Source organism: Peromyscus eremicus, chromosome 1 (assembly GCF_949786415.1).
Source record: "Peromyscus eremicus chromosome 1, PerEre_H2_v1, whole genome shotgun sequence".
NCBI classification, from domain to species: domain Eukaryota; kingdom Metazoa; phylum Chordata; class Mammalia; order Rodentia; family Cricetidae; genus Peromyscus; species Peromyscus eremicus.
The window spans coordinates 90,205,664-90,230,083 of record NC_081416.1 but is presented as its reverse complement, the minus strand read 5'-3'; the positions used below and the strand labels follow the sequence as shown (position 1 = coordinate 90,230,083).

General features: G+C 40.5%; 1 protein-coding gene across 2 annotated transcripts in view; it reads left to right on the top strand.

Annotated features, from left to right (window-relative positions):
* The first annotated feature begins 8,194 nt into the window (after nucleotides 1-8,194).
* Usp47 (ubiquitin specific peptidase 47) overlaps nucleotides 8,195-24,420 on the top strand; it is an 87,489-nt gene continuing 71,263 nt past the window's right edge. Inside the window, exon 1 of one of the 2 annotated variants that reach the window (XM_059268793.1) lies at nucleotides 8,195-8,468. In XM_059268793.1, coding sequence (XP_059124776.1) covers nucleotides 8,430-8,468 — 39 coding nt within the window. In that variant the 5' untranslated portion in view covers nucleotides 8,195-8,429. The remainder of the gene's footprint in view (nucleotides 8,469-24,420) is intronic. The other variant, XM_059268771.1, reaches the window with a different exon arrangement.

Below are 24,420 nucleotides of genomic sequence, written 5' to 3'. Positions count from 1 at the left end.
CTCTCTCTCTCTCTCTCTCTCTCTCTCTCTCTCTCTCTCTCTCTCTCTCTCTCTCTGTCTGTCTGTCTGTCTCTGTCTCTCTCTGTGTGTGTCTGTCTCTCTTTCTCTCAGATAGTGTTTCCTGTAAGCCACCCTGGCCTCAAGCTCACTATGTAGCTGTGGATGACCTTGAACTTTGGGTTCTCTTATACCTCCTAAGTGGTGAGATTATGAGTGTGTGCAGCAGTGCCAGGGATTCATGCATGCTTGGTAGGCACTCTGCCAGGTGAGCTCTCAAGACACTCCACATTGTCTAATCTACCTTAAGATCAACATTCTTTCGGAGACTGCAGAATGCTCAGCCCTAAATAGGACATTGACATCTCACCCCCTCCCAAGGCTCAGGGTTCATCTCAGGGTAGAGAGTGAAAGAGTGCAAGAGCCAGAGGCAGTGGATGACTACAAGGAAGCAGTGCTTCTGGACACAGCACGTAGCTGCACATATGAATGCACAGCAGTTGGGACAGCATACTCAACACCTGATTTTATTTTACAGGGGGTTGCAATGAAAGAGATTGCCTTGGTTCTCAGAAGAGACTTTGGACTTTTAAATTGTGTTTAGATCATGAAAGACCATGGGGATTTTTGAAGCTGGACTAAGTACATTTTAAATTATGATACAGCCAAGAGCATATGGGATCAGGGAGTGGAATGTGATAGTTTGAATGAGAATGGCTCCACAGGCTCATGTATATGAATAGCTGATTTCCAGTTGATGGAAATGTTTGGGAAGGATTAGGAGGTGTGACTTTGTTGGAGAAGGTGTGTCACTGGAGTTAAGTTTTGAGGTTTCAAAATGCTCATACAATTTCCAGTGACCTCTTTCTGCCTCGTGGCTGTGGATATACACAGGCTCTCAGCTGTTCCCTCACTCTGCCATCATAGATTCTAACCTTCTGAAACCATAAAGCATACTAAACTCTTTCTTTTATAAGCTGACTTGGTCATGTTGTTTTATCACAGCAAAAGAAAAGTAGCTAAGAAAGCTACCATAGAGATATTTATACTCTATGTTTATTATTACTTTATTCAGTAAGTAAGGAAATAGAACCAACCTGGCTGTCCTTAAACAGATGACAGTTGATAATAAAAATCTGAAACACATATAAAATGAAATACTATTCAGCTCTAAATAAAGAAGTCACAAAGCTTTCAGGAAAATAGTTAGACTTAGAATGTATAATATTAAATGAGGTCACACAATCTCAAAAAGAAAGATTCCAATGTCCTCCTTCACAGGAGGCCCCTAATCTATTATATATAATATATATAAACAAATGTACATGTGAGTATAGTATAACATGTAGAAAGGATAGCAAGGAAAGGTAAATATTAGGTGATGAGGAAGGACAGAATGCAAGTAAAGGACACACATATCAGGAAAGAGAGTATAAAGCTAATTATTTTTTAGTTTTAACTCTGTTGTGGAGTGTGTGTGTGTGTGTGTGTGAGAGAGAGAGAGAGAGAGATAAGTGCATAAAAATATAACTTATAGTGAATGTGCAGAATCCACTATGAAGCTCCAGCTTCAGAACGGCTGTTCTAGCATTTCCAAAGTCCTGTGAGATGTGGAGACTTTGGTTCTGCTTAATCCTGCTGTGTGATGTTTTTCATTTGCAAGTTCCTTACAATAAAGTTTTAATTACTAAAAAAAAAAAAAAAAAAAAAAAAAAGAGTAAAGAAAAATAAAACCAGAAAATGAAAAAACTACTGCTAAGGAATAATCCTTCTGTACACTGTGAGATTGGTTTAATTAAACAAGCTGACTGGCCAATAGCTGAACAAGATAAAGTTAGGCGGGAAAGTTAAAATGAGAATGATGGGATGAGGTAGGGCAGTCAGAGGGGTCACCAGCCAGACATAGAGGGAGCAGGAGATGAACATGCCATGCTAATAATGGTATCACCATGTGGCAGGGTGCAAATAAAAAATATGGGTTAACTCAAAATGTAAGAGCTAGTTAGTAATAAGCCTGAGCTATTGACAGAGCATTTCAAATTAATATAAGCCTCTGGGTGGTAATAAATAATTTAAAATATTAATAAGCTATAGTTTTATACTTCTTATTTCATTTTTCATTCCATACTATTACTATAAAATATTCATCTTTCATTGAGGATTACTATAATCCTCAGAATGCTATAAAGTAATTATTATACCTTCTCCTTTAATATCCTCAAGCAATACTGAGATCTCTTCAAATGCCAAACTTATGACCATTAGTCTATTACCAAGATCTTATGAAATCATTTCAGGAAGATTAGCACCATGCCACTAACTTTATTAGATGCCTCCTTATTCTTTCACCTTGAAATCTGAGCGCTTGCAAAACCCTAGGCTTGTTCCACACAGAATACTTTAATCATGTTCATGGAGATAGCATGTAAGTGCAGAATAGTCAACAATATGACACAAAGAAAGTACAGCTGTTGGGTATTTGAAAGATTGGTTTTCTAGCTAAGTGACTATTTTATCAATTAATTCAACAAGCACCCAAGTCAGTGGTTCTCAACCTGTGTGGGGGTCATTACCCCAAAAGGGGTACATCAGATGTCCTGCATATCACATATTTACATTACCGTTAGCAAAGTTACAATTATGAAGTAGCACTGAAAATAATTTTGTGGTTGGGGGTCACCACAACATGAGGAACTGTATTAAAGGGTCACAGCATTAGGAAGGTTGAGAACCACTGCTCTAAGGCCACCTACTCTAACACAGTGTCAAAGCTGTATATTCCCTTATGGAGCTGTCCAATGCAGACATAACTGTGGCTAGCACATGCTGATTGCTTTCTATATACCAGGCAGTATATCAAACTCTGCCTACACCTTATATAAATTTTCTTATTTTTAGGATGGGATGACAGTATACTCGTGAATATAATTATTGAAATAATTAAGTGAAAAATAACATATGTGAAACTCCTAGAGTGAGGTCTGATGGATATTTTTCATATAATCTTAACTATAGTAGCTTTGGGATTATTATTTTATTGTTTACTACAGCCTTGTAAAATAGGGGTATTACTTTTTCCACATTACAGATAGGATGCTTAGTGGATTTAAAATCATCCAAGGAGAAAAAATAAATTTATCCAAGCAAAGTCTATGTGATAGTTTGAATGTAATTGGTTCACATAAGCTCATAGGGAGTGGCATTATTAGGTGGTGTGGCCTTGTTGAAGTGTGGCCTTGTTGGAGGAAGTTGTATCACTGTGGGGGTGGGCTTTGAGGTCACCTATGCTCAAGCTATGCCTACTTCAGTTCACTTCCTGGTGTTTTCTAATCAAGATGTAGCTCCTTCTCCACTCTCAGCTCCTTCTCCAGCACTATGTCTGCCTGCACGCCACCTTGTCCCACCACAATGATAATGGACTAAACCTCTGAAACTACAAGCCACCTAATTAAATGTTTTATTTTCTGAGAGTTGCCATGGTCATAGTGTCTCTTCACAGCAATAGAAACCCTGTTAGTCTAACCCTAACAGTCTATTTTTTTTTTTTCATGAATGTCCCCTTTTTGTTGCAGGATCCACGCTACAGTACTGTAGTACATCTAGTCATCAAATATCCTTTTCTCTGGTGTGTAACCAGCATTTTTTCTTTTCACCCAGTCCCCCTGCAAAAAATTTCATCCAATGGAAGGAAATAAGACAGAGGGTTTCTCTGTGTAGTCCTGGCTAGCCTTCTGAGCCTTGCTACGGAAACCAGGCTGGCCTTAAACTCACAGAGATCCTCCTGCTTCTGCCTCCTGAGTGCTGGGATTAAAAGGCATGTGCCACCACATCTTGTCTTTCTTTTTTTTTTTTTTTAAGGCAAGGTTTCCTGTGGCTATAACTGGCCTCAAATTCACAGTTGACCTTGAACTAATCCTCTTACCTGTACATCCCACACGCTAGGTTATAGGCATGAACCTTAACTATTTCCAGTTCCTCAGTTTTCCATTTTTCTTCATGACCTTGACAGTCTTCAGGAATAACAAGTAGAAATCCTTAGAATAATGCCTCCCTAATCTGACTTTATGTGAATTTTGAATTTGTTTTGAGTGACATTACACTATAATTTTTTTTTTCCTGAGACAGGGCTTCTCTGTAGCTTTGGAGCCTGTCCTGGAACTTGCTTTGTAGACCAGGCTGGCCTCGAACTCACAGAGATCCACCTGCCCCTCTCTGCCTCCCGAGTTCTGGGATTAAAGGCGTGCACCACCGCCTTTCTTATCAGATGATTTAAAGCAGGAAAACCCACCCTAAATGTGGATGGTACCTTTTGATGGCAGCTGAGATAAAAGGACACAAAAGAGGAAGGTTTTGCATTGTGCCTGCTTGCCCTCACTCTCTCTGGCAAGTTCAACTGATTCTATTGCTTCAACATTTCTTCACTGATAGTAGAAGCAAATTCTTCATGGATTAAAGGCATGTGCCACCACTGCCCAGCTCACTATAAATATTTTAAAGTGCTGCTGGAAACTATTACCAAAGAATTTATAAGAACAGCCTCCTCCTTCAGGGGCATCTCTAGCCATATAATTAGTTCAGGGCCAGCCTGGGCTACATGAGACACCCATCTCAAAAAATATACTTACATAAAAACCAGAAAAAATTAAGCCTTATTAATATTTAGTCCATAGATCAACATTAGCATCTCACTATTCTTGAGTAAAATGTATGTACTCTGCAATGTAGATAATAATTCAGGTGCCTCACTATTGCTTCTTGGTATATTGGGATTTATTCCAGTGTATAGGCGCTACATAGAGTTACTCATTGTACTGGCTAGTTTTATGTCAACTTGACACAAGTTACAGTCATCTGAAATGAGGCAACCTCAATTGAGAAAATGCCTCCACAATGTCAGACTGTAATTGTGATCAGGATCTATCCCTGGTGCATGAGCTGGCTTTCTGGATCCCATTATCTATGGTGGGATGCCTTGCTCACTCCTGAGGAAGAGGGCAGGGGGCTGGGTCCTGCCTCAACTCAATGTACCAGGCTTTGCTGTCCCCCCATGGAAGAACCTACCCTTTTGGAGGAGGGGATAAGGGGTGTAACGGGGGTTAGGTGGGGATGTGGGGAGCAGGAGGAGGGATGAGAGGGGGATCTGTGGTTGGTATGTAAAATGAATACTTTTTTTTAATGAAAAAAGATTTAAAGTAAAAAAAGAGCACTGAAAACAGCTTTATTGTAAGAATTTCTTCTAGATACATTTTGATCTTGGTATGGAATAAACAGATTATTTAAATCTCAAAAAAAAAAAAGATCAGGCTGTAAGACATTTTCTTAATTAGTGATTGATAGGAGAGGGCCCAGCCCATGGTGGGTGGTGCCATCCCTGGGCTGGTGGTCCTGGTTCTATGAAAGCAAGCCAATAAGCAGCTCTCCTCCAGGGGCTCTGCATCAATCCCTGCTTCAGGGTTCCTGCTCTGTTTTTTGAGTTTTGCCCAGGCTTCCTTCAGTGAAGGACTACGATATAGATGTGGAAGTGTAAGCCAAATAGGAAAAAAAAAAAAAAAGCCTTTCCTCCCCAAGTTGCTTTTGGTGATGGTGTTTTGTATACAAGCTTTCTTTTCTGCCACCAGCCCCAAATAACGACACAGACTTATTATTAATATTGAAAGCTAGGCCTTAGCGTAAGCTTGTCCCATTAGCTCTTATAACAAATTAACCCATTTATATTAATCTATGTTTTGCTTTGTGGTTTTTTACCTTTCTTTCATCTTGCACCTCTTGTTTCTTCTTCATCTTCTGGTGACTCTGTCCTTCTTCCTTGAGCCCTGTCTGTCCCTGGTAGTCCTACCTAACCTCTTTCTAGCTATTGGCCATTCAGCTTTTTATTACACCAATCACAGCAATGTATTTTCACATTGTACCAATATCCCACAGCAGTGCTTCATCACAGCAATAGTAACCCTGACTAAGATACTCATATTTCACTAAATCAGCTCTTAGCAAGATGAAAGATTGCAGAAAGGATTTCAAGAAAGAGGTCATGAGTTGGAGATAACAGTGTACACGTGAATGCAAAAGGGGGCGACCGAGCTGGCACCTCACTTCCAGCTCACTAAAGTCACACGAGTGGCATGCTTGAAACAGATTTGGAGACACTTCCATTTTGTCATTTGGTCCACAGTGATACATGCACTAGCCAGGGACATATAGGTGGCAAGTTGAGTTCTTCCCTTTGGATCAAATTTATAGAGGCATCAACATTTCACTAGTCAAAAGAATCTTTTTGTTTGTTTGGTTGTTTTGTTTCTCGAGACCGGGTTTCTCTGTGTAGCCTTAGCTGTCCTGGAACTCTCTCTCTCTCTCTGTAGACCAGCCCGTCAAGAGAATCTCATTGCAGTATTTCTTAAAATTCATCATGAAGTTTCAAAAGTTTAAATCTTGGGGCTGGAGAGATGGCTCAGTGGTTAAGAGTTCTTGCTGCTCTTGCAGAGGATCCAGGTGGCTCACAACTGTCCACAACACCAGTTCCTCTTCCAACCTCTGCAAGCTGCACGAAGGTGGTGCACGTATACTCAGATACACATAAAATAAAAAACACTTTTAAAACATGTTTAAACTCTTTCCAAACTCATCATATGTACACTTATACATGAAGACATAATTTTTCAACATTCTTAGAAATCTGAGCAGTATATATAAAGAATTTTTAGCCCATCTGGATTTTTGTTTTTCTTTTGTTATATGTTTTGGGAGGAGGTATTTGACTGTTTTGGAAGAAGGTACTAGAGATTGAATCCAGAGCCCACAGAATGCTAGGAAAGTTCTCTACCACTGAGCCATGACCATAGACCAAACCTGGTAAAACATAAAAATTCTGGTTGACATTAGGAAAGATGGAAAATTGGTAGCTGAATTTCAACAAAACCCTTTGTATGGCTGGAGAATGGAGCAGATAAAAATGAACACTGTATTAGTGAGAGAGTTGAAAATGCACTTCTTCCATTAGGATCGAAATCTTTGTGGGCTACCTTTTCCAACTTACAACTATTAAAACCAACTACAGAAATAACCTGAACACTGAATCAGATTTTTAATAAGCGTTTCATAAAGAATTAAAGCTTTTAAAATTAATGAAATCTAGTGAGTTCACTAAATATTTTCAGTGGGGTTAATGGATCTTTTTTATACCATTACTATTTAAAAACTCATTTATTTTAAAACTTTGTCTTTGCTATACTTTTTACATTTTATAGACGTCTTACAATCATAAATAGCAGCATTCTCATACAGCTTACATAACGTACGGAGAGCTTTTTTTTTGGGGGGGGGGGTCAATAGAAACAAGTTTGGAAAGCCAAGAACAGAGGTAAGGGAGTTGGCACTGTGGGTGTTGGGAACATGGCAGGATGGAATTAGCCCAGCAGGCTGTAAAATCAAGAGTTTGCTAGAAGTCTTCATGAAGGACGCCTCGCTGGGTCTTCATAATGGAAGGAGTGGGATTAAGGAAAATGACTAATGCGAAATTTGTTTAGTATAACACAGGATACTCACTGTCAGAAGAGATTAACATTCTCAAAAAAAAAAAAAAAACCCACACAGGTTGAAGCACATTTCAGCTCTGCTCTCAGAGGCTCCCTCAGACTTGACCCTGTAGGATGATGACAGCAAGTTACCCAGAAGGGTGCAGAGGGGAGCATCTCGCAGTGGAAGGACTCCTCTTTAAGGGACTTGAGGGGCTAGCTGATGGGCACCGAGGTCCCTAAGGAGAGTGAGGCTGGAGGAGCTGAGTGACTGGGGGCCAAGAAAACAATCCTGACAAGAAGGGCTGGAGCCCTGAGGGCGAAGGCCAAAAAGGTGATTTCTCTACAAGGCGCGCAGCCTGTCAGTAAGCGGCCAAAGGTCCCCGAAGAGGGGCTGCAGACTGTAGGGTCGGACAGGGGACTTTGAACTGGAGCCCGTCCATGACGCTGGGGCCTGGTCCCTCCATCCGCCAACAGAGGGAGCCGGAGGATGGGAGGACCGGACTCCCGGTTGTGAAAACGCGTTTGCACCGGCCCTCAACCAGCCTTGCGTACCCCGGGAACGAGAGAGAGGTGAGAGGACTCCGAGCTCGCGACGGCCGCCCGCGCACCTCAGGCGCCCGGCGCCCGGCTGCGCGCCCACCGCGCCGAATTCTCGCGAGAACGGCAGCCGCCATTTTTCCATTGATTGCCGCGGGCCGGGGGAGGGGCGGCGGCGGCGGCGGCGGCGACGGCGGCGGCGGCGCCCTGGGTCGGTGTCTGCGTGCTGGTGTCTAAGGCCTGAGCTGAGGCCTCCGCAGTTGCCGGAGCTCAGGCGGCTGGGAGGATGACTGCCGCTGCCATTCTCTCCTGAGACACAGAGCCGCCGCCACCTCCACCCGTCCCCCGCAGGCAGGGCGGAGACGAGCGGTCGGAGTCTGAGCGATGGTGCCCGGCGAGGAGAACCAACTGGTCCCGAAGGAGGTGAGGGGCCGGGGAGCCAGGCTAGGCCCGAAGCCTGCGGACCTCTCGGAGTCGCGCAGGCCCAGGGCGGGAGGCTGGCAGGGAAGAGCAGGCGTGTGACCGGGTGGACGGCGGGCGCGGCGGGCAGTTGGAGACCGCGGGCTCCGGGGGCCACGTAGCTGGGGGAGACCCTAGGCTGTGAGGGGCGAACGCACCAAAGACTGGACCGGAGGAGTCGGGTCCTGCTCCGGGCGGGCGTTGGGGAGAGAAAGTGGCTTTTGAAGTCCAGATTTCACGCGTCGAGTCGAGAGAGTTAGGGATCATTTCAAAGAAAACATTCTGGAACAGTTGCCCGTGGGCAGGACGGGGTGACCGTGCTGCTTCTGGGATTTGACAGTGTATAGCTTACAGGGCTTGTGAAATTTACACCCAAGTTGAGATCTGGGGGAAGGCAGACTTAACTGTTAAAGAGTTTTGTTTTGGGTTTGTTTTTTTTTTTCCAACTCCTGTTACTTCGTAGTACTATTGGCCTGCCTAAACGGGGCCTACCCAAGATCGTTGAAAAGTAGTGAAGTGAGACTTGAACGGGAAGGTAGGAGATAGCCGAGTTAATTTTACCATATGGAGAGACAAAATGTTGTTTTATTTGAATTTTTGGTCGTTCTCTGGTGTTGCCAATTTGGGTGACTTAAATTCTTAAAAGCGAGTGACATGAGACTCCCGGACTTCTTGGCTTCCCTTGAACAGTAAGTAGAAGATTAAAGGTGGAATCCTGTACTGGCCAGTGGATTTCGACATATTAATAGGCTGTTGGCTTTATAAATATCCCCAGCATTTTCAAACATGTATTTTTAACTGCTGATCGTCAGGCTTAATGCTTTGGATTTTTATGTCTCATATACCTTAAATAGATGCCAAGTGTTAAGTTGAAATTAGCAAGGTAGGATCTTGATATTCATGCATGATCATTTCAGATTCCTAAATGTTTTGGGCTTTTTTAATATTGTAGCAACTCACTGCTACACAGACAACCCCGGGGCAAGTGCAAAAGTGACTTTATTAGTGTTTTGTACCTATCCAGTTAAATTCCCAGCTTTTATCAAATGAACAATAAGTTGATTTAATATAGTTTTGTTTTGTTCTTTGAGGTAGGATCTTGCTATGTAGCCTTGGAACTCACTATATAGGCAAGGCTGGCCTGAAACTCAGAGGTTTGCCTGCCTCTGCCTCCCCAGTGCTAGGATTAAAAGTGTCGTTTTTTAAGGCCGAGTTATGTGTCAGTATTTATCAGGCATCACTAACTCTGTATAGCAGATAAACATGAATTAGAGCTCTTGCCTCTGGAACAGTTTCAACAACTAAGGGATGGCAGGTGGGGTAACTTGAGTCCTCCTTGAGTCCAGTCAGGGGCTTTGTACTTTGTACTAAATAACAAGGAAGGAAGTAATAGGTTTTAAGAGAAAGGTAACTTTTATTTCATTTGGTGCTGGTTTCCATTCTAAGAGACAAAATTAATCCTGAATTTCCAACTGTTAGAAAATAGAACATAGGTGAGCCCTGCATAAGATTATAGTAGTAATTTGGTTTGTATAAGTCTTGATAGAGATATGCACATATCCTGCTTTGCAGGAACTTATCTGTTGTCTTAAAAACTGATATTGCAGTGCTCTTTTTTTTTTTTTTTTTAACCTCTTGGAAGTTTGAAATCTCCCTTATCTGATGAGCTTAACTTTTTTTTTCCTTCTGGATTTTATGCTTTATTTCCTGTTCCTTGGTTTTCAGTATTTTATCCATGGTTCTTGCTTCCTGGGATCATGCACAGTATTGCTCTTGAGATGTAAACTTTTTTTTAGCTAGCCAGATAGTGTTTTCTTATTTGAAGGCCGTACTCATTCTTCATCCGAGAGGTTATTCTACGTCCATATTTGCTTCTGAACTACCATGACTGTGTTCCAAAATAAGCCAAGTGATCTCTTAAACCAAGTACACGGGCTTTCAAACTCTTCTTCTTCCTTGAATTTTTTTTGTGTCGTTGGAGAAACAAAACAAACATCCTATCTGCCCATTAATTTACCCAGAGTTTTATTTTCTTTGTTATTTAAGTAGTTAAATCATACATTGCTAAATCTGAGAGAAAATCGTGGTGATCAGCTAGTCATTTAAACTTCACTTTTCCCAGGGGTGAGAAGTACAGCTATCAGGTTGAAAGTGAATTGTTCAAATAAGGACTCGGTGGCAGGTAGACCACTAGGGCTTGGGTCTTTATCATTTCTTGCTTGTCCTCTTAAGTTTACTCCATGTTACTTTGGCAATAAAAACAGTTTATAATTCTTCAGGTGCTTGTATTTAGTGAGAAGATATTGCAGAATTAAAAGCTTTCCTGCATTATTCCAGTGGGCTATATTAACAATCCTAGAAAAATTTGTTTTGCTTCAGAGAAGCTCTGGCCCTTATGGATGTGGCTTATGGATCCAGTGTGTGAATTCATGCAGTTGTTAAGTGAGTTAAGATTATTTTGGTCCCTGAAACTCTGGGACAAATGTCTCTTAGGGAACTACTGGAGACAGCATCTTAGTATACAGAGACTGACAAACTGTAGTCCAACTGTTTTTGTTTGAGTTATGGGTGATTTTTTAAATTGTTGAATTAAAAAAATCAAAAGACTAGTTTTCTTCAGTACATGAACATGGTTGACGTGGGGATTTCATTATTAGGCCACAGCTTTCAGTGGTTGCTGTATATATAGGCCGTGTGCAACGTGGTATTCAAGGCTCAGTACACTTGCTTCTGGCCACAACCTGCATTTTCCGAGCTTGTCTTTCTTCCCATGGAGCAAGCTTTTAATGTAGACAAACAGGTTTCCCTCCAGTTTGCTCTATACTTCTGTTTGTGCTGCCCCTCTTCCCTACTGACTTCACCTGTTCAGAACCTCTGGACACACTCCATAAACCTCCTTTATTCTGAAAAGTCTCGAGCGTTTTAACCTGAGGAGTTTCTCCTTAGTAGGCGTCTGCGTATGAGTAGAGGTTATTTAGCAGTTCATAAAGAGTGCTTTGGAACATCGATTGTGGGCCCCGAATTGTATGTTGTTCAGTGGCATTCCTTGACAGCAGAAGTGACATGCTTCTCCCTTTTGTTTTTTTATATATATTACAAGTCTAGGGGAGTATCTTTGCTGGAGTATAGACTAGAACATATTCATTTGTATGGTTATAAGGATGTAAGGAGGCTTCAAATTCTAACTGGCTATCCTCCACTTGGAGGTTTTCCACAGCATAGTTGGCAAGCTGTTTCCACATCCATGACTTATCCCCATAACATCTTTTTCTTCTTAAGAGAGCTCTGTTATTTTAAGTTTTTGCATTGAGAGAAATGTAGCTCTCTAGTGTCATCTTTTGATAGTGGCCACTGGTCAACATTTCCATAGAGAGTTTTTCTCATGGCTAAAGATGGAGGAGGAGGAGGACAGCAGAGCCCACCCTTCCTATCTGGAGTCTACATTCCTCAGCTCTTTACTGCTTCTTGCTTGTTCATTTGAATATAAGCCAGCATTTTAGTACTCCTAAATTGTACCCCAAAAAGAGCAAAAGGAGAGGGCGGTGTTCATTGAGGAGAACATCCCTGTTTTACTCTACCATGTGCCTTTTCATTGTGGGCTATTGATTTTGGTGTTGAGATTGTTTGCTTTTAGTATCTTCTTATTATTGCCTGGTTGTTGTTTCATTCTGTTTCCTTAAAAGGGTTTGGGACATAGCATGTATGAGTAGCCACATAGGAGAAAGTTAGAATAGATAACCTTGAGTATCATAGAGTATAAACAGTAAGGTACATATTTATTAGTGTGTGTGTGTGTGTGTGTGTGTGTGTGTGTGTGTGTGTGTATATATATATATATATATATATATATTTTTTTTTTTTTTTTAAGACAGGGTCTATGTAGTCTTGGCTGGCCTGGAGCTTACTATGTAGACCAGGCTGGCCTTCAACTCACAGAGCTCCTCCTGCCTCTGCCTCTTGAGTGCTGGGATTAAAGGTGTACCAATACACCTGGCACTAAAGTTTTAAAAATGATTCTTTTAGGACATGGAGCATATAAATATAGGAAAGGAGTGAAAAAAATAAGTGTAAATGTAAATTGCATGCTTCAGTGTTTTGGTTTGTTTGTTTTTTTTCTTTTTTTAGGATTTTTTTTGTTTTTTTGTTTGTTTTTGTTTTGTTTTGTTTTGAGACAGGGTTTCTCTGTGTAGCTTTGTGCCTTTCCTGGAACTCACTCTGTAGCCCAGGCTGGCCTTGAACTCACAGAGATCCACCTGGCTCTGCCTCCCGAGTGCTGGCATTAAAGGTGTGCGCCACCACTGCCTGGCTTGGTTTTTTTTTGTTTTTGTTTTTTTTCCATGCTGTGACTACTCCTTACATTTGGAACTGGGTTTGGGAATCTAGTGATGATAGTAATAACAAACATTTATTGAGATACCAGATACTGTCACATATGCATTGTGTATATTAACTTATTTGAGGGCAGCAGCTTCACAACTGTATAGGAGAGATCTTCAATGACTGTTGGTTTCTCCGTTGTCTTATTTCTTATAGAATAAATCTTTTCATCACTATCTAATAAAGACCATCTCAAATGAATAGTCTCTTAATTTTATTTTTCTTGATTAAATTACTTGAAATTGTTGCAGTGCCACATTCATTTTTTATTTTGTTGATTCTTTTTTTGAGACAAGGTTTCTCTGTGTAACAGTCCTGGCTGTCCTGGAACTCACTCTGTAGACCAGGCTGGCTTCAAACTCACAAAGAGACCTGCCTGCTTCTGCCTTCCGAGTGCTGGGATTAAAGGCGTGCGCCGCGCTGCACCGCCGCCTCCCAGTTAGTTTGTTTGTGTCATTCTTACAAAACATTGGTTCTTCCTTGTGAGAGGCTTCTCAGATAGTACGCATCAGTGTCTTAAATGGAAGTATTAATAGAGGTCCAGCACTTCCTGAAAATTATCATTTAAAGCAGTGAAAGGAGACCAAATTCAGACTATGTATGAGTCCAATTCTGTTGAGAAAACAGTGGGCATCTAAGTTCTATCCAGTGCAGTAGTGGGAGAATGATTGGGCTGTCTGACTGCAGCTTTGCATGTTTTGTTGTTTTTAGGTCATTATTGATGTTATACTGATCATTACTATTGATGTATCATTGTTTTTATTTCTTCTGCTTTCCTGCTGTATTTGAGTATTTGTCTTGAGTAAGCATAATAGTCACTTGTATGACTTCAGCTTTTGATTGTGATTTATACATTTGTAGGTGTCTCATCTACATTGTATACTTGCAATTCATCTATTTATTTGCTTAAGCTAGAACATGGTTTTGATTTCCCCTTTTCCTTTTTTCTCATGTATTCTTCACTTAGACATTACAAAATGTCTCTTGAATCTTTACCATTTTGCAGCTCTGCATCTGTAATTATTTTATCACTCCAAATATCCTTCTAAGTGATTGTTCTGCTTCCAGGCTGGCTAGCCCTAGCCATTGTAAATATACCTTACTAGGGTTACTTTGTTAAGCAGTTGAGAATTGCCTTAGGTGTTTTAAAGTTTCTGTTTACTACCTCTGATGGCAGATACTTACCTCCATATTTTAAACTAGGATTTAGTAGTAATCTATAGAGACTTTAGCTGTAGAGTCCCTCCTTTGCCTCCCAAGTGCTGACATTAAAGGTGTCCTTCACCACAACCAGGTTGAGTTCATATTTTTCAATTTTTTTCTTATTTTTCTATATATTAATTTAGCCAAATGGTCCTTAATGGGTGGCAGGGGATGTGTTTGACAATATTGGGGTGTACAGAAAAGAACAGGGTGGGGGTAGAAACCAGGTATGCTGCCAAAGGGCTTTCTAGGACCAGAACAGCCTCCTTAACAAAGAACTGTAAATCAGGCATGGTAGCACACTCCTTTAATCCCAGCACTCTGGGAGGCAGAGTCAGGTGGATTTCTGTGAGTTCGAGGCCAGTTTGGTCTATGTAAAGGGTTCTAGGACAGCCAGGGGTCCATAGAGAGACCCTGTCTTTGAAAGAAAGACAAAGAAGAAGAAAAATCCCAATAGGGCCACTGTTGAGAAGCCATATTGTAAAGCCTCTCCTCTTATGTTCAAACCTGCCCTTTTTTGTCATTGTAAGAAACTGCTAGGGCCTTCTTACCTGCTCCAAATGCACCTGTTTACTTCAGCTTCTCTGAGCTGGAGGCCACCCTGATTTACATAGACAGCAATTCCAGGTCGGCCTTGGCCAAGGTGAGAGCCTTTCTCAAAAACAAACAAAAACCAAACTAGTAGAAGAAAGTTTCTCTAAGAAAGGAGAAAAGAAAAAAATAGAAAATAGATGAGAACAACCCCCCTCCCACATTAAGACAAGTTAATAGACCCAAGGCCTACATAGTTAAAACTCAAAAGAGAACAGAGAAAATAAAATAAAAGAAATCAAAGAAATTAAAGTTACTTAAGCGAAGTTTCCAGGACAGTGAGATAAATTACAAAGTATGCAGGACTGGCCAGAACCTAGCACTGCAGATAAAATAAACTCAACTAAGGAGTGTAACATAGACTGTTTGGAATTCTAAGGACCCTCCAGTATTGGGGAGGGGGCAAGAGCAAGTAGAAGATGCTGTTGTGTTCAACAGCTTCACCAGAGTAGAGGAATGCCTACTTCAGAATTCCGGAAACAGTTTCTTTTGGTTCTCTCTCTTTGGAAAAGCTGGTAGTTTTCTTCTCTACATATTTATTTTCCTCTGAATTCGTTTCTGTTTGCTTGTTTTGGATTTTGTCTTTCATGTAGATACTTTCCTTCAAAGATCCTTGGGGGTCTGTACTAACTTCAGAGGAGTCCTTAAGGCAGAATGGAAACACTGCCAGCTAGTGTTTATGCTTTCCCTGTATGTTTTCCCTGTATGGTGACATGTCTGGACCATTTCCTAACAAAGTCCCAATAGCTTAGTCTGTTTGGACTGCTGCAGCAAAGTACAGTAAGCTGAGTGGTTTGTAAATAACAGAAATTTGCTTCTCAAAGTTTTGGGGGCAAGGAAGTCCATGATCAAGGTTTTCCTTGTTCAAAACCAGCATCTCTTCTTGTGTCTTATAGTGGAAGAGAGTGAGGCAGGTCTCTGGGACATCTTTTACAGAGACATGTTCTCTTTAATGAGGTCTGTGCCCCTTTGAGCTAATAAACTCCCAAAGGCCTCACCTCCAAACATCATATTGAGGACTAGGGCTCAGTGTCTGCATGGGTGGTCTGTGAGGGTGGAGGTGGGGAAACCTTTAGACCATAGCGTCTAGGAACACATCAGTTTCTTTTGTGTTAGGTGAGTTGCACAGAAAACTTTTTTTTTTTTCCAGGAGGGCGCAAATTTATGAGTAGGTATAAGGAGGTCCTAGAAGTCTTATCACAGAGTATGCAGATGATATTTCATTCACTTTCCCAGTTCTTCAAAATCCTTCATATATACCTGGTTATGCTTTTCAAAGATTGTTTAGTGCTTTGTCAGGAAGATTTGAGGAGAAGAGGGAACCTGGGGTTCAAACTGCTGCTTAGATTTCAGTCAGTTCTCCTAGGAGTTCTGAAATGGCCAGTTCCCAAGGCTTCTCTCTTTTTTTTTTTTTTTTAATATCTTTGGAACAATTGTGGAAAGAATACAAGGTTCATGTGTACCTTTCCTCTAGCTTCTTGATCTTAGCATTTCCATGATTGTAAAACAGTTCTCGAGTCAGAATCAGCCTTATCACAAATGAGTAATGATAGTAGAGAAATTAGTCAGGTTTTTTGTTGTTGTTGTTGTTGTTGTTTTGTTTTTTTTAAGATAGGGTTTCTCTATGTAGCTCTGGCTATCCTGGAGCTTGCTTTATAGACCAGGCTGGATGGAACTCACAGGGACCTACTGCCTGCCTCTGTCTCCTGAGTGCTGGAATTAAAAGCATGTGCCACCACTGCCTGGCTAAGAAATTACTCAGATTTTTACTAACAGTTATCTGTTTTGCTGATTAAACTGTTCCAGTTTGGACCAAGGGGAGCCCTTTCTGTTCAGTGTCCTTACTCTCCAAGTGCTGCCTAATTCTCTGGTACCATACAATGCTGCGTCTGTTCATCTTACATTCTCCCTGCCCCAGCCCTGGACTTCACTTCTTGAAGGACCTTTCTTTGCTAAAATATAAATAAGGTGCCTGGCTTGCTGCTAAGCAGTTTCTCAGTTGCCTGCCATAGTAGCTACCACTTGCCTTGCTTTATAACTCCTCAGCTCATGTTTCTGTTTTGTATGGGTTTATACTCTTCAAATTTTTTCTTTTCTCTTGTTTTAAACATAGTTTAAATATAGTTAAATATAGTTGGAGAAGCATGAAGTAATTGCATGCGTCCAGTCTATACTCTTTAACCCGAAGTTCCTAACTTAGTGTTTGGTCCTCTGTAATAGGCCCGTTTTGTTTGAATCCCATTCTACTCCCCCACTTGCTGTTCCCAGATGTCCCGTGCATTTGTGTCACTCTGTGCCCAGTCCTGAGGGAACATTATGAAGTATTTCTTTTTGTTATTCAGTTTTAAGGAACTTTAAGTGGGTGAAATTGGATGTTTCATGAAAGTCAGTATTTTCAGTGTTTTCTGAGAATTCCTGAATTCTCCTTTGTTTTAATTTTATTTTCTCCCCTGAGGTTCAAACATTTCCAGATCGGTAGAGCTAAATGGTTACCACATTAGAAAGACAGATTCTTTTGAAAATAATTGCCAAAGCAAGAGTACATTAAAAACAGCATTAATATGGTTAAATACTTAGAAGAAACTAAAGTTCCAAAAACCATCTTCCATGTGAAAAATTCCTTATTATTAAGGATCTTCAGTCAGCAAGCTTAGGTGTCATGTGCAGAGGCATCGTTCTTCTATGAGGTTCATTACACAGTGGAGTGTTTGTGGGGATTGGTGGCTTAAAATCTGAGGCAGTTTCTCTATTGTAAAAGAAAATTTCACCAAATGATGAAAAATGATGTGATCGCTCTCATCCAGATTCTTTTTTTTCTTTTTTCTTTTTTCTTTTTTTTTTGGAGACAGGGTTTCTCTGTGTAGTCTTGGCTGTCCAGGAACTCCCTCTGTAGACTAGGTTGGCCTCAAACTTGTAGAGATCCACCTGCTTCTTCCTCCCAAGTGCCAGAATTAAAGGCACACACCACCACTGCCCCTCATCAAGATTCTTAAAGACACTCTCTCCCCTACTTGGTTGCTTGGTTTCCTATTGGTATAGCGTAGAAGGAAATTCCTACTAAGCCAGCAAATGGACTCTTCTTAATTCTTCTGTCTCAACCTGATTGTGTTTGCCAGCTCTGAAGTCCCAGCATCGTATCTTTTAAAATTTGAAATTGTGTACCTTTAGAGTTAAGTTGTTACTTGTGTTCATACTATTTTCCTCAGACAGGACAGAATTCTAGTTCAAAATACCAAGGGCAAAATACCTTGGGCAAGTTACTTATCCTTACTTGTGTAAGGATAAGAGTAATGACCTGCTGGTGTGGGAAAAAGTTACTCAGAGTGTCATGCATTAATACCTTTTGTTATCACCTCCATCCTTACTCCCTTGTACCAGCATCCTGTGCTGTGCAAATAAATGTTTATTGATTAGATTTAAAGGTAGAGTTCTGATTATGACTCAAGGTAAATATCTCTATATCCATAGTGCTAATTTTATATAATTTTTAGATTTGACAGATTCTCTTGTATGATCAGTTCAAACTTATTTTCATTGCTTCAGTTGAGAGTTGGAATGTGTAACAGAGAACAGATAATGAAAATTAGAGAAAGGGTGTTTATTAAGCTATGAATCCTGATATAATGTGGTCTGATATATTTTTAAGTTGTTGTTAGGTAATTTACTTGATTAGCGGGTGTCTTAGTAACTTTTTTATTGCCATGACAAAACACCATGTCCCAAACAATTTATAAAAGAAGACATTTAATTTTGAGGCTCAGGGTTCGGGATAAGAGTCCATATCCGTCATGATGTGAAGCATGGTAGCTGAGAGCTTACATCTGCAAGAAGCAGAGAGAGCTAACTGGGAATGGTTTTTGAAACCTCAAAGCCCACCCCCAGTGACATTACTCCAAAAAGGCCACACCTCCTAGTCTTTCTCAAACAATTCCACCAACTGAAGACCATGTATTCCGACACTTGAGCCTCTGGGGGCCATTCTCATTTCAACCACCACATAGGTTGCTTGCTTTTAAGGATTGGTGTGGAATGTATTGCTAATCACAATCCGTGTTGAGAACTTAATGTTGATGCTCTGATCTTCTTTAACTCTGGGGTAAAATTATTTCCATCAACAGAAGACACTGTCTCTATCAGTTGTGTTGTTATGTTTTAGATTTAGACTGGATAATTTTACCTGATTGCTATAAGACCTATAGCCTGTCAGTTAGGAAACTATGCCTTCACTATTACGTGTAGTGTTTATTATAGAGAAAAATTAAATAAAGGCTGTTAGGTGATATAACTTTTAAAAACGGCAAAGTGATACAATTAAGAATAGATTTTAAGGGCTTTTATGAGAAATCTTTTTAAAGACAATCTGATACCTTTGGTAAGATGATAGGTTTACCTTTAGGGAGACCATGAGTCCCCAGCTTCCATTGCTGAAATAATATGCCTGGCATAAACAAAAGGAGGAAACATTTATTTTGGCTTATGGTTTCAGTCCATGGTTCTCAGTCCAATTAAGAAGTAGCATCGAAAATAATTTTATAGTTGGGATCATCACAACATGAGGAACTGTATTAAAGGGTCACAGCATTGGGAAGGTTGAGAACCACTGTTCTAGAGTGTGTCTCCAAGATGACATGCTGGGATACACCTATAATTACAAAATTGGAAGTTAGTAGTGGGAGGATCAGGAGTTCATGGTTATCCTTAGTTACATAGAGAGTTTGTGGACACCCTGGGCTATATGAGAGATAATGTCTCAAAACAAATAGAAATTCCTCCTATCTTCCAATAAGCCCTACTTCCTGGTTCCTACCACTTGGCAGTACTAAAAATCTATCCACTGATGAACCCGTTGATGGGGAAAGAGCCCTCATGATCCAGTTATCTGACCAGTGCTGCTTTGGGGACCAAACCTTTGACTCATGAACCTTCAGGATATAGTTCAGATCCAGAATGTAACAGTCATGTTTATGACTTAAGAAATTTTTAGTATAACCAAAAAATTATAGTTTGACTTACAAATTTCTTTGTCTCAAGTGATACTTATTTAATTATACTCTAATTTTTCTTAGTGAAGATCTTTGTTACTCTTAATTTTGAGGAATTCATTCAGTTCAAACCTGGAGCTTACACCTGTCAAGAACCAGAATTGCAAAGATAAGAAATGGCCTCATTCTAGATGCCAGTCTAGCCTAAAGGAGAGACTGACGTGATCAGACAAATGTGCACTCCAGAGATACTGTGGGGCTGTAAAAGGGAGCAGCTGGCTTTACTGAGGGGATTCTCTGAGAATATAACATTAGAACTGGACCTCAGAGGGTGGTTGATGAGTATACAGAGACAGAAGAGCTTTCAGTTGCAGGGTACAACATTTAAAACAGAAAGGGTTGTAATGCATTTTAGGAAATAGCAGACAATGGCACTGTGGTCAAGGCTTGGGCCAATTGAGTGTAGGTGCATGGTTCTGGTGGGCTGTGTCTAAAAGTTCCAGAGGCTTTGTATCTCTAGAAAGATTTGACATTTTTATTGTGCAAACATCAAGGACCAAGAAATGTTTGTTTTTGTTTGTTTTCTAGAAGTTCACAGAATGTTTAATTTTTATTAGTTTCTTTTTGCCCAAATATTTTGTTATTCACATCAATGTTAAAATTTGCACATAAATGAAAATGAGAGGAATACTTATTAATAATGTCTCACCTTTTACATTTGAAATAAGGTAATTAGATACTTTTTTGTTTCTTAATGAAATGTTTCCCATAATAGTGCATTTTAGTGTATTTCTACATGTGAGTTATTTGCTAGAATATCCTTGGACATAATTACTTGATGAAGATAGATAACACATGCATAGATAGCATCTTGAGTTAGAGACCCAGGTAGGTCCCTCTTGCCTCTAGAAAATGCTACCAGCTGTAGTCTGGTGGTGGGGTTGTATCTAGATCTGTATACGAAATCCTCAGCAGTTTCTTACCTACTGCTGTAAGGAAATTTTACAGGTGAGAAGTTAGTGTTCTAAGAATAACTTCTGATTTTCACTGCAAGCCACACACAGACCAGGATGATGTGGTTCTTTCTTAACCTGTGTTGGAGCATGCTGGTGACCTTTTCTACAGCTGCTGATTCCTGAGTGCTCTCCTTGAATCTCTTTGTGAGCCTTGGGCTTGATAAGAGCCCTAATATGTAAGATAGGGAATTCAGGGCTGGAGAGGTGGCTCAGAATTAGGAGCAGGTACTGTTCTTACAGAGGACTTGAGTTTTCTTCACAGCACCCATGTAGGCCCTCAACATCCTGTACATCCAGCTCCAAGAGATCCAACACCCTAACATAGAGTACTCCCTATTAACTCTATTATCCACTTTCTTCTGGACTAGAGAGTGACTTTAGTGTGGCAACAGCAGAGTGATTACTGGGAACCCCCTCAGAAATGTGTTAAATTGGGGATGAATGAATTATTCCTCAGGATATCTCAGAAAACCTTAGTACCTTAGAAAAGTTGTCGCCTTTTGAGCCTCTTGTCTCAGCCAGACCTCGCTAGCTGCCTCCAGTCTGGTTGCTGTCCTTAGATTTTGCTGTTTCCCTAATATATCATCATTTAGGTGGACTCACACAGTGTGTGAAGCTTTGGAGATTAGTCTGTTGTTGCTTGTCTCGGGTTTTGGTTCCTAGATGCTACAATTTGTTTATATATTTACCACCTAATAGACATTTGGATTATTTCTGTGTTGTTGTGTGGTTGTTTTATTTCGTTTTTTGAGACAAGAGTGTCACTTTATGGCCTTGGCTGACCTGGAACTTACTATGTAGATCATGCTGCCCTTGAATTCACGGAGATCAGCCTACCTTGCCTCTCTGAGTGCTGCTGTGTTACAGGCATGCACGCACCACCATGCCAGCCAAACTGTTATTACGGTTTTGATGATTCTGAATAAAACTTCCACATTGTGATCTAGGGTGTGGGAAAATGAGGTTGAATAGGACATATTTTTTGTTTGGAAAGTTTCTGTTTAACTTTGTAAGAAACTGCCAAACCCATCTGAAATACACGTACCATGTTGCTAGTCAAGAAATTTTGAGAATCCCGGGTACTCTGCATACTTTTGCTACTTGGCAGCCTCAGAGCCTTGTTGTTTGTTGCTTGTTTTGTTAAGACCATATTTTAGCTCTTAGTATGAAGTATTTTCTCTGTGATTTTGATTTTATCTCTCTAATGATGAATGACACAGTACAACTTTGCCTGAGCTTGATTTGGTTTCGTAGTAAACCTAATCCTGCATACTTTGTGCAGGTAATGTGCTTGGTAATACCAGGAGAGAGGGGAACACAATACTATTCTCAAAAAGTCAGTGCAAGTGTTGATTGATAGCACTAGTATAATTTTACTAGGCTCTTTGAGAAAGGAGTTTGCATAGTACCTGCTGGCCTGGAACTCACAGAAATCCTCCTGCTTCTGCCTCCTATGTGCTGGGATTAAAAGTATGCCCCACCATGCCCCACTGGGTCTTCTTTTTCAACTGTGTCATGAGAAAGTGTGACCACATAAGCTATAAAGGTTGTCTCTTAATTAAATTACATGTCTATACAAATTTTGCTTGCCAGATTGATTTTTAGCCCTTGTGAGAAGTTCAAACAGATGAAAACAAAAGACTTTTTTTTACATTTCCTCCAATGTGATAAAATTCCTACTTTCTCCTCACAGATAATCCTTTGCATTTTGAGATAGTATAAATTGTATTATAGTCAAGGATTAGGTGTTTGTTAAACCTGTTCTCAGGAGGATAACTGGTAGTTCTGTAATGATATCTGACTCTCATGTTATTATGGTGCACTATTATGTATATGGATTTTTCTTTGGGCTGCCAGCTCACAAAAAAATGATACAGAGTTTTATTATTAATTATGAAAGCTCAGCCTTACCTTAGGCTTGTTCTTAACTAGTTCTTATAACTTAAATTAGCCCATATTTTTTTATCTACCTTTTTTTTACGTGGCTTGGTACCTTTACTCTGTACTCCCATCCTGCTTCCCTTCCATCTGGCTGGCCACTGGCCTTTCTTCCTCCCAGAGCGCTCTCTGTCCAGAAGTCCCACCTATACCTCCTGCCTAGCTATTGGTCATTTAGCTTTTTATTAAACCAATCACAGTGACACATCTTCACACAGTGTAAAGAATATTCTACAACATTATTAGAATCTATATGACTGTCCAAAAGTTCATTTCTGATACCTTGACCCTGAAGACCCTGAGCCAGAGCTGAGTAGAATTGTGTAAGGATTACCCAATCAAAAGCAGTAATCACCCTGAGAACCCAGCCAGGTGCTCTGACCTTAGCATGGTGGTCTCATGCCAAAGGCCAGTCATAGGGTTGGACAGCTTTTAATTTTAAAAACCTTAACATTTCTGAAATGGAATATCTTCATAATCAGAGCATTCTAAGATTCTTGTATTAAAGTTATTATCTATGCTTTTTAAAGTAAAATGCATGGTGGGTTGAGGTGTAGCTTAGAGTGCTTGCTTCTCATGCACAAGGGCCTGAGTTCAATCCCCAGCACCACAAAATAAGTATGTATGGTATAATAATAGACAGTAGGTAGATAGACAAGCTTTAGAATACAGAACATTGAAAACCTGTGAACAAGTCAGTTGTGTCACAAGCTGGGTCACTTTTGTCAGCAACAGCCTACTAACAGAAGAATCTAAGCTGAAATCAGAAGCACGGATAATGGGAATAGTAAAGGACTTAGTGTTTCACCTCTTGAAAATAATGTTAGTTGCTAAGTTTAATGCTTGTTAGTGTATTTTTAGTAGGTAACAATGACCAACACTAGAACTATTAACAGGCAGCAATGGGAAAACCACGAGCAGAGGAGAAATGATGTTTGTTGTAGTTTTCATTCAGCAGACAGATTGATGTTAGGAGTCATCTGAGGGCCTCTTGTTCCTTTGTTATTGTAAAATAATGCACCTGGTCTGAGACCCAACATCAACCTGCTTTGGATGTATGTTGAGCCATTTGGTAGTTTGGATTTTAGTTGTCAAAATATGCCATCATAGTTAAATAGTTTGCATACTAGTACTGGCTAGTTTTATGTCAACTTGACACAAGGTATAGTCAACCAGAGAGGAGGGAGCCTCAACTGAGAAAATGTATCCTTTAAGAGTGAACTGTAAGTCTGTGGAAACTTTTTTTTTTTTTCTTTTTTTTTGGTTTTTCAAGACAGGGTTTCTCTGTGTAGCTTTGCGCCTCTCCTGGAACTCACTTGGTAGCCCAGGCTGGCCTCGAACTCACAGAGATTCGCCTGGCTCTGCCTCCCGAGTGCTGGGATTAAAGGTGTGCGCCACCACCACCTGGCTAGAAACATTTTCTTAATTGGTGATTGATGGGGGAAGGTCCAGTCCATTTTAAGTGGTGCTGTCCCTGGGCTGGTGGTCCTGAGTTCTATCAGAAAGCAGGCTGAGTAAGCCATGAGGAGCAAGCCAATAAGCAGCATTCCTTCATGGCCTCTGCGTCAGCTCCTGCCTCCAGGTTCCTAATCCATTTGAGTTTGTCTCAGTTTTTGTTTTTAATTGCTGTGAGGAGTCACCATGACTATGGCAACTCTTATAAAGAAAATATTTAATTAAGGTGGCTCACTTACAGTTTCAGAGGTTCAGTCAGTCATGGCAGGGAGCATGACAGTGTGCAGGCAGACATGGTGCTGGAGCTGAAAGTCCTACATCTTGACTGTGAGGCAATAGAAAGTCGACTGACTG